At 47.2% G+C, this 10,450-nt stretch overlaps 1 protein-coding gene across 1 annotated transcript; it reads right to left on the minus strand.

The window, feature by feature from the left end:
- Positions 1-3,469: 3,469 nt before the first annotated feature.
- On the minus strand, positions 3,470-6,860 carry LOC311115303 (mitochondrial import inner membrane translocase subunit Tim23-like). Its single transcript, XM_084157292.1, has 7 exons — positions 6,462-6,860; positions 6,257-6,315; positions 6,026-6,119; positions 5,812-5,896; positions 5,599-5,657; positions 5,370-5,480; positions 3,470-5,245 (listed from the first exon to the last, which is right to left on the minus strand). The coding sequence occupies exons 1-7, from the start codon at positions 6,556-6,558 to the stop codon at positions 5,127-5,129; spliced, it is 624 nt and encodes a 207-aa protein (XP_084013418.1). The 5' UTR covers positions 6,559-6,860; the 3' UTR covers positions 3,470-5,126.
- Between the last annotated feature and the right edge of the window lie 3,590 nt (positions 6,861-10,450).

Genomic DNA, 10,450 nt, shown 5'->3' on the forward strand with positions numbered 1-10,450 from the left:
CTTCCAGAAGTAAGACCAGTCAGACAATACAAACACACAGACACACTGCCTCCAGAAGTAAGATTTGCCATTTCAATAATGTTGTGTGATACCACTCATGAACTGAACTAGAAATAAACCCTAGGAGTGCTCTAATCTCTAACCCATACACCATAACTCGGTTAAGAGTAGAGAGTCAATAAAACTTATGAGAAAACATAAAGGACTAGTCGATGACCTGTGTGTAATGTGACAGTTTCAGTCTGAACCCTGTGTGAACTCAGTTACCCACCATGCTGTGTGTCTCAGGGGTAAAGCCGAGGATGCTGGGAGTTGGAGGATCGTCCTGGGGAAGCACCGGCTGAAACGTTCCGAGAAGCCTGAGAGGACTATCCCGGTGAAGAGGATCTACCGTCACGAGCACTTCCGTTACCCCACACACAGCGAGCTGGACTACGACATCGCCCTGGTCAAGGCTGCCACCGATATCGTGCCCAACAACCACATACGCTACGCATGCCTGCCGCGCAAACAGATCAACCTGAAGCCTGGACAATACTGCTGGGTGACCGGCTGGGGAGACACTCGGGGTAAGGAGGTGGGAGGAGAGGGGGAGGAGAGGGGAGGACAGGGGGTAGGGAGGGGGAGGAACAAGGGTTGAGGGGAGTTGATGGTGGAGGGAAGCACACGGGTTGAGGGGGAGGCTGGAGGGAGACTATAACCACTTATGTGAACTAAAATTGAGGACAAGAGAGCATTGACCAGGGTTGTGTTCAGTAGTAACAAGAATGTTACGTAAAGGTAATCCTGTAGTGTTTCCCTGTCTGTGTACCAGGTGGGAAGGAGAATGTGTCTTTGGCTGAGGCTCTGAACCAGGCCCGTCTGCCCATCATCGACTTCAAGACCTGCCGTCAGAAAAAGTTCTGGGGAGAACGTGTCAGGGACTCCATGATCTGTGCCGGCTTCAGAGACACAGAAGGACCACCTGCTGCCTGCCAGGTAGAAAGGGAGGGAGGAGAGGAGGGAGATGGGGACAGAGAGGGAGGGTGGGAGGAAGGGACACAGAAGGACCACCTGCTGCCTGCCAGGTAGAAAGGGAGGGAGGAGAGGAGGGAGATGGGGACAGAGAGGGAGGGTGGGAGGAAGGGACACAGAAGGACCACCTGCTGCCTGCCAGATAGAAAGGGAGGGAGGAGATGAGGGAGATGGGGACAGAGAGGGAGGGTGGGAGGAAGGGACACAGAAGGACCACCTGCTGCCTGCCAGGTAGAAAGGGAGGGAGGAGAGGAGGGAGATGGGGACAGAGAGGGAGGGTGGGAGGAAGGGACACAGAAGGACCACCTGCTGCCTGCCAGGTAGAGAGGGAGGGAGGAGAGGAGGGAGATGGGGACAGAGAGGGAGGGTGGGAGGAAGGGACACAGAAGGACCACCTGCTGCCTGCCAGGTAGAAAGGGAGGGAGGAGATGAGGGAGATGGGGACAGAGAGGGAGGGTGGGAGGAAGGGACACAGAAGGACCACCTGCTGCCTGCCAGGTAGAAAGGGAGGGAGGAGAGGAGGGAGATGGGGACAGAGAGGGAGGGTGGGAGGAAGGGACACAGAAGGACCACCTGTTGCCTGCCAGGTAGAAAGGGAGGGAGGAGAGGAGGGAGATGGGGACAGAGAGGGAGGGTGGGAGGAAGGGACACAGAAGGACCACCTGCTGCCTGCCAGGTAGAGAGGGAGGGCGGAGAGGAGGGAGATGGGGACAGAGAGGGAGGGTGGGAGGAAGGGACACAGAAGGACCACCTGCTGCCTGCCAGGTAGAAAGGGAGGGAGGAGAGGAGGGAGATGGGGACAGAGAGGGAGGGTGGGAGGAAGGGACACAGAAGGACCACCTGTTGCCTGCCAGGTAGAAAGGGAGGGAGGAGAGGAGGGAGATGGGGACAGAGAGGGAGGGTGGGAGGAAGGGACACAGAAGGACCACCTGCTGCCTGCCAGGTAGAGAGGGAGGGCGGAGAGGAGGGAGATGGGGACAGAGAGGGAGGGTGGGAGGAAGGGAGAAGTGGGAAAGACAGAGAGGAGGAAGAGAGGAGAAAGAAATACATACTTGTACTTTGTATTAACATTGGAATGTGATCTAACAATGTCCCCCCCCCCCCCCCCTTTCAGGGTGACTCAGGGGGTCCTCTGCTCTGTCAGCTGGGGCGTGACAGGTGGGAGGTGCACGGTGTGGTGAGCTTCGGCCCAATTGGCTGCACCGTGGAGAACAAGCCCAGCGTGTTCACCCGCACCGCCAACTACATCCCCTGGATCGAGGCTACCCGCATCAGAGACTTCTTCCTGCATTAGACCACACACACACACAGAACCTAACAACCCCTCTGCACCCACCAAACTACAGCATTGTTTTTTGGGGAGAGGTACCATATTAACCCCGCCCCCTTCAACCTCTCCCCCTCCCCGCTGTGACCATGACCTGTGAGTCACTACAGTGACATCAGACAATATTTGAATAAATCAATAAATGGTGCTTTCAAAACAACAAGGTAAAATCGTGACGTCAGCGATCTTCAAGGTGGAAAGTCGGAGCTCTAGGATGATTCCCGAGTTTCCGACTTGGATGACAGTTAAAAAAACTATTTTTCCCAGTCTGAGCTGGTTTTTTCCAACTTCCCAGTTGTCTTAAAAGCACTGAGGTCGGAGCTTTCCGAGTAGCCCAGTCGTCTTCAACGTGGCAAGACTAAAACATTTTACATGCACCAATGTACGCTGATCAGCATTTCATTAATCAAGCCATCTGTCATTATGTTGTCATCTGTGTTGAGTTGTGTGTTCATCTGTTATTCAGAACTCTCTATCCACTGAATGTGAATGTCAGTGGAGGCTGGTGGGAGGAGCTACAGGACAGGCTCATTGTAATGGCTGAAATGGAACGGAGTCAAACGTGCTTTCCATATGTTTGATACCGTGCCATGTATTCCATTCCAACGAGCCCGTCCTCCTATAGCTCCTCCCACCAGCCTCCACTGGTGTATGTTAAGGACAGTTTGTTTCGTAATCACACTCATGTCAATGATTCAATGTTGTTCTATGTCCATAACCTATCCATTTTGTCCTGTTAAATGTAAACATTCAGAATCAAGTTCTCCCATTTTAATGGTGCATGCAAAGGAACAGATTTGCAATTTATATGGCACTGATGACACCTTTACCTTCACCCCGTCCCCAACCACCATTCCACTTCCTGGTTGTACTCTTTCCTGACTACAACTCCCATCATGCAGTCTGTCACCCAATAAAGTCAGCAGAAAAAGCAGAACATTGTGAAGCTCTTCTTCCTAATCTAGAACACTACTGTTGTTAGTTTAGCTTACTGACCGATAAGTGTGTAGCTGAGTTTGTGGCAGTTCAAACCCTGTCAGTCACAATAGCATATCCCCCCTACAGGCTTTCACCATATAAACAGCATGAGCACAACTGACAAAGACCCAGGGCAACATATTCTTATTTCCAATGTTTGTTGTATTGTTCTTACAGTGAATTTAACAGGCAAGGCGACACAAAGATAATACATACACTTCCAGTACTGTTTGAAGGTAACTTTTACACAGGCCAGCGTCAAGTCCAACTAACAGGAAAACAGTACTCACTATGAATATATGCATTACAACAGTCTCTTTGCTCTTCCGTTTGATGAGAAGAGTCGTGGTTCCGTATCTGAAGGACTACAACCCAAATCGTCACGAGACAAATGACTACAATCATGGTTTCCAGCAGCTCTCTGATTGGGTCTGAGCCCAGTGTGGCGGGGGTGGTTCAATGGACCATGCTTAGATGATGAATAACCTTGCCTGAGAAGACTTGTTTTAGCACCCTGTACTAACCCCTTGGCTTTACCTCAGGGAGCTGACAGTCTTTAGGGTAGGGGAGGGAATGGCTGGCAGGGATGTAGCTCAGTTGGTAGAGCATGGCGTTTGCAACGCCAGGGTTGTGGGTTCGATTCCCACGGGGGGGCCAGTATGAAAAATAATGTATGACCTCAATATATAATTACTATTATATTATTATAAAAAAAATTGTGTATGACCTCACTAACTATAAGTCGCTCTGGATAAGAGCGTCTGCTAAATTACTTAAAATGTAAAGTGGGCTACATCTTAAAAGGGCAATTCCACCACTTTTCAACCTCCTATTCATCATGTCAAGCACCAAACCAGTGTCTACATGTGAAAACAGTGTGTTTCTATGATCTGTGGTTAAAAACATCAGGTCCTAAAAAAAAAAAAAGATTATGTGACATCACAGGGTAAAACAGTGATTTCCAAAACAGGCAACGAGTTTCTAGACCAAGGGCGGTATTTTCTTGCTTCCCACGTCACCGCGAACCTCAGTGTTTGAAAATCACTTTTGATGATGTCGAGTAGAACTTTTAAACTTAATTCCCCCCCCTACAAGACTTAGAAATGTGCCGTTTTCACATAATGTAAACGCTGGTATTGTGCTGGAGATAATGAAAATGAGGTTGAAGAGTGGAGGGGTTGCCCTTTAAATACCCAGTCGGTAACACCAGCAGAGGTCTTCAAATGCATCATTCCTTCACCCCTCCCCTCTTTTAATTAAATCACTGATCGGACCTGACTGGATCGGTGTAAACAGATTTCCACTGCATTGTTTCCATCACTCCAGTCATGTCAGATCAGTGATTACTTCGCAGGGAGAGAGGAGGCATGTGAAAAGTATTACAACAGGACCCCAGTCGCCCTCTGCTTAGTACATACTCTTAACATGACTTTTTCTCTCTTCCAGGCTACTGGACGCAGCATTGAATAATATAAACACAAGATACATTTCTAAAAACAGTTCCCAATACAATAACACATGAACCCCTTGGAAATAGCTTTTCAGATGGGTGGGGGTGAGAGGGGAGGTACCCCAAAGGGACAGTGTTTCCTGGAGGTCATTTAGTCCATGGTTTAATGACATCTCAGTCATTCCTCCAATATCCCAGAACCCCTTCAAATTAGGAAGTGAACAGATGGGAGAGGCTGATATTTGTGGGAGGGGTTTAAGTATTGGCACCCTATTCCCTGAGGATCTGACCATAAGTAGTGCACCAAGTAGGGAATAAGGTGCCATTTTGGATGGAACCAAATAGACGGGGGCGTGTTCAGTAGAGACTTGAAGAGGAGGAGCCACCTCTGATATGGTCCCAGTTGCTGTAGAGAGCGTAGGCACCGGACAAGGTTAACCCCACCAGACCCCCACGCGCCACTCCCTTCAGCCCTCCTGAAACACAACACACACACACACAATAAGATTTGAATGAGACAGACGATGGTGTTTATATGGCTCCATCTCAGCATGTACATTTCTCTAACACACGATGCACAGACAGGCCACACACACCTACCTGTGGATTTGAAGAGCATGCCTGTGAGAGTCCCAGCAGCCACAGTGTTGATGTCATCTTCTGCTCCTCTAGCCTTCTCTATGGCCACGCCAAATACACTGTACAACAACGCTGTACACACACACACACACCATGGTTAATACAATAATACTAGGGATAGCAGACCCTGACACCTGGTTGGCATGGTGATGAAGAAGCGATGAGGAGAGAGGAAGATGTGAGTGCTCACCAACAGAGCCCAGTGTGTTGGCCCACGATGCACCTTGTCTGGTCACCATGTTGAGAATCCTGAGGGCAAGTTCAGAGGTCAGATAAGCGAGCCAATCAGAGAGCAGTATATAGAGCACCATACCATAGAACATTTCTATTAGCATGACTAAGACCTGTCTCCAACGTGATAACACTAAAGACACATACTACTGGAGGAACATAGTGTGCTTACTGGACGTTGCGAGGTTTAGTCCAGCCCATTTCTCTCGTATCCTTCAACCCCATCCTCAGACCATTCACTGTCCCAAACGCAGCTCCTAGAGGCAGAGAGAATCAGATACAAGCAGACAACATCATTTCATCTGGGAGAGGGGGAGTGAAAGGGATAGACAGATGAGAGAGGGAGAGGCAGAGAAACTGAGGGAGGGAGGGAGGATGTGTCTCACCTGTGATACAGCAGCCCCCGATGGTGAAGAACGCTAGTTCAAACCTCCCTCTGGTTTTGTTGGCCCCTGTGGGCAGGATGAACTCATCTGTGTCCTGGAACACACACACACACTGGTTAACATATGTGATCTTAGTCGACTTGTTAGTGGGAATGTCACAAATCAATTCTACATTCATTGATTGGGGTCAAATGTATACTACTAGCTAGCTAGCTAGCTAGAATCTCTTACCTGTACAAGGTAGCGGGGGTCGACATTGAGATAAGGTGACAGGGGGCTCATTCCAGTCACTGTGTAGAAAATTGGACAACACAACAGTTGTCACATTCAACATAAACCTTAGCCACCTTAGTGATGTCAACTGATGTCAACTTTTCTAGCTAACGCTAGTTAGCATGCTAGCTAAGTACATACATCAAGTTGCAGGGACACTTACATGGGACACCGGCGAGCTCTGTGTTAGAGTATTCGCCGCCTCCAAAGAGACTCCCGAAGCCGCCTTTCCCTCCCGATCCGGGGGCGTTGTTGTCCATTTCTGGGGAATATCTGGAGACTCACCCGGCAAATGCTTCGGACTGGAGATCCTGTTTGGGTGAACTAGCTAGCTAGCCTAGCAGACCAAACGTTATGATGCAATCCGAGGGACCGACAGTTCTCGTTGGAAAAGCTATACCGATATTTCCTGGTATCTACAACGCAGTAATATGTTTACGTTTCAATATGTTTGTACACTGTTTGTTACTGTAAGTAGTCAGGTATTGAACTGATCAGCTTTTTGTAATGGATGGTTGGGTTCGCTTTTTATCATGCTTCTCTGACCTCCACGCTCTGCCGTAAAGCGACCACACGGGTGATTACGTAAAGAAAAGGTAAACACAGCATTAAGGTGAATGACTCAACGTAAAAAGGGTGAAATAAAGCAATGTTTGAATTTGATACGGGACTATAACCATATAAAAATATATTTTAGATGACTGAAATTACAAACGCCACACATTCAGATATAAATGAAACGTAAAGGGTCCGATATTTTCTTTTGCGACAGTTCATGACATCACAGGGTCAGTTAAAGTACTGATCAATTACGCTAGATGGCAGCAAAGTAACATTAAATCGCTCAACGCCAGTTCATCTATTACCGAAAGACCAGACCAAATATTATAATAACTAACTCCTTTCATCTTCCCTTTAATTCCCCTTTCATCTGTGACCAGACTGTGGAGACCACCAGTACTATCTTTGATTAGACATTAATGTGTGTTAGGTGTCAGGTCTTTGTTCACTCTTAATCTGTTTTGCTTTGCATACACACACAAATCTTTTGGCTTGCGCCCTCCTTAGTGTGTGTGGGCCTGGCCTACACAGTCCGGCCATCTGTTGCGGGTCAGAGGGATGCTGAATACATTTATTGTGATTTTAAAAACGCCCCACAAATAACAAAAAACGTCATATTTAGATGCAGCCACTGTAGCAGCCTTGTGTTATTGTGTATTCAGCCCAGTCCAAGTGGACAAGTGGAGCGATGAAGATTGTCATTGTTGCTGTGTGTGTGTGTGTGTGTGTTCAAGCTGCCTGGCACAGTCTGTGAGTAACTGTTGTCTCTGTATGGGAGATACGTGAACCCGCTGGCCTCATACAATACCCTATTCAGTCTCGCACACACACTCACACACGGACTGACCAAGAGGCTCGCTCATCCTTAGCCAATCACCAGGAGGGAGGAGGGGGCACAACCCAAAAAATGGTGTATGTGAGAAAATAGCTGTGACGTCATCTTCAATCTTCTTCTTCTTCTCTTTCCCACATGCACACTTGTTGCTAGATCTCCCTCCCTCTCTCTCTGTCTTTGCTATCTCGGCCCTCTCTCTTTTCTCTCAGCTGAACTAAAGCTGAACTAAGCCAGTACAGAAAGGGGCCTCAACAGGACCCTGGTGTTTATGCTTGCTGTCACAGAGACAAGAAGAGAACGTTGTGGCTCTTTAAACAGGCTCAGTGTTGTGTGTTTTACAATTGTATTTTATTTAGCCTTTATATATCCAGGTTAGTCTCATTGAGATAAAAATCTATTTTTCAAGTGAGACCTGGTCCAACCAAGACAGGGGGGAACCATGTTTCAGACAAATATCAGGCATAATAATTCAGACACACCATAAACAACATTTAAACATAGACACACATACATTACAATTACAGAAACATTCAAACGTCGTAGATAAAAAATCAATCATATGTACCACCACATCAAGTCCTAATGACAATCACATTCCTCAGTAACATGTGAGTCAACCAAACTTTTAAACTCCTCCAAGGAAACAAGATCCTGGTGTTTCAAGCTATGGTATGGTAGTAGGTGCCAGGCGCACCTGTTTGTGTCAAGAACTGCAACACTGCTGGGTTTTTCATGCTCAACAGTTTCCTGTGTGTATTAAGAATGGTCCACCACCCAAAGGACATCCAGCCAACTTGACAACTGTGGGAAGCGTTGGAGTCAACATGGACCCGTATACCTGTGGAACGCTTTCGACACCTTGTAGATTCCATGCCCTGACGAATTGAGGCTGTTCTGAGGGCAAAAGTGTAGAGGTGCAACCCAATATTAGGAAGGTGTTCGTAATGTTTGTACACTCAGTGTAGATCACAGTATACCAATGTTTAAGCCTACATAGAGTCAACGAAGACCAGCCAACAGCACTATAGATATCACAGTGATGTGTCAGACACTTTTGGTTGGTAACAAACTTAAGGGCTGCATGATACACAGAATCAAGTGCATTCAGGGAAGTGCTTGAGGTCTGCATATAAATTAGATCACTGTAGTCCAACACAGACAGGAATGTACACCGTATCAGCTCTTTTCTGGCCTCCAAAGAAAAACAAGCCTTATGAAGGTAATAAAAACCTATTTTCAACATGAGCTTCTTTAAATTTTTTGTACATTTACCCCTTTTTCTCCCCAATTGGTAGTTACAGTCTTGTCCCATCGCTGCAACTCCCCTACGGACTCGGGAGAGGCGAAGGTCAAGAGCCATGCGTCCTCCGAAACACGACCCTGCCAAGCCGCAGTGCTTCTTGACACACTGCTCGCTTAACCCGGAAGCCAGCCGCACCAACGTGTTGGAGGAAACACCGTCCAGCTGGCGACTGAAGTCAGCTTGCAGGCGCCCGGCCCGCTACAAGGAGTCGCTAGAGCGCGATGGGACAAGGAAATCCCAGCCGGCCAAACCCTCCCCTAACCCGGACGACGCTGAGCCAATAGTGCGCCGCCTCTTGGGTCTCGGCCGGCTGTGACACAGCCTGGGATCGAACCTGCGTCTGTAGTGACACCTCAAGCACTGCCACTCGGGAGGCCCAACTTGAGCTTCTTTACCAGGTTCTCAAGATGATTAGTGAAGCTCTGCTTCTCATCCACTCAAACTCCCAGATATTTGTAAGTTTTGACTTGCTCTATGGAATTTCCTTCCAAGGTAGCAATGACATGGTTATCCGAGTGTTGGAAGCTATGGGCTAGTATTGGCTGTAGGCTAGATTAGACAGAGAGGAGAGTCGTTTACCACATGGTCTGGCGATGGTCTGAGAGATCCTGGCAGTGGTTTAAAATACTTGTACTATTTATATTTTTTCAAAACGTTTACTTCACTACATTCCTAAAGAATATAATGTACTTTTTACTCCATACATTTTCCCTGACACCCAAAAGTACTCGTTACATTTTGAATGCTTAGCAGGACAGGAAAATGGTCCAATTCACACATGTATCAAGAGAACATCCCTGGTAATCTCTACTGTCTCTGATCTGACTGACTAACTAAACACAAATGCATCGTTTGTAAATTATGTCCGAGTGTAGGTGTATCCTGGCTAAAAAACAAAAAAATTGTGCCATCTGGTTTGCTTAATATAAGGAATTTGAAATGATTTATACTTTTACTTTTGATACCTAAGTATATTTTAGCAAGTAAATTTACTATTTTGCCACTTCTGTTTTTTTAGAAACCAAATACTTTGACTTTTACTCAAGTAGTATTTTACTGGGTTATTTTCACTTGAGTCATTTTCTATTAAGGTATCTTTACTTTTACTCAAGTATGACAATTGGGTACTTTTTCCACCACTGGATCCTGGACTAAACATCATACAACTACAGACAAAACAGGAACAGCTGAAATCAAGAGAGCACACACACAGCGTTCTAGATGCTTCTGACAAGTGCCTCTGCCTCAAGCCCCAAAATGGAAAAATGACGCAGTATTTCTTCTTCTCCCGCTCACTCATTCTGGATCTTTCTCTTTTAGCCCTCTCTCCTTCCGTAGGAATGTCATGTTGATGTTCTTGCTCCCACACTCTAGTCCAGTGGATTGCCAGATCATGCTCCTTCTCCCCCAACAGCTGCAGGGGCAGTATCCGGAACACAGGCCCAGAGCCAAG

This window comes from Coregonus lavaretus, assembly GCF_964263955.1.
Source record: "Coregonus lavaretus genome assembly, chromosome: 1".
NCBI lineage: Eukaryota > Metazoa > Chordata > Actinopteri > Salmoniformes > Salmonidae > Coregonus > Coregonus lavaretus.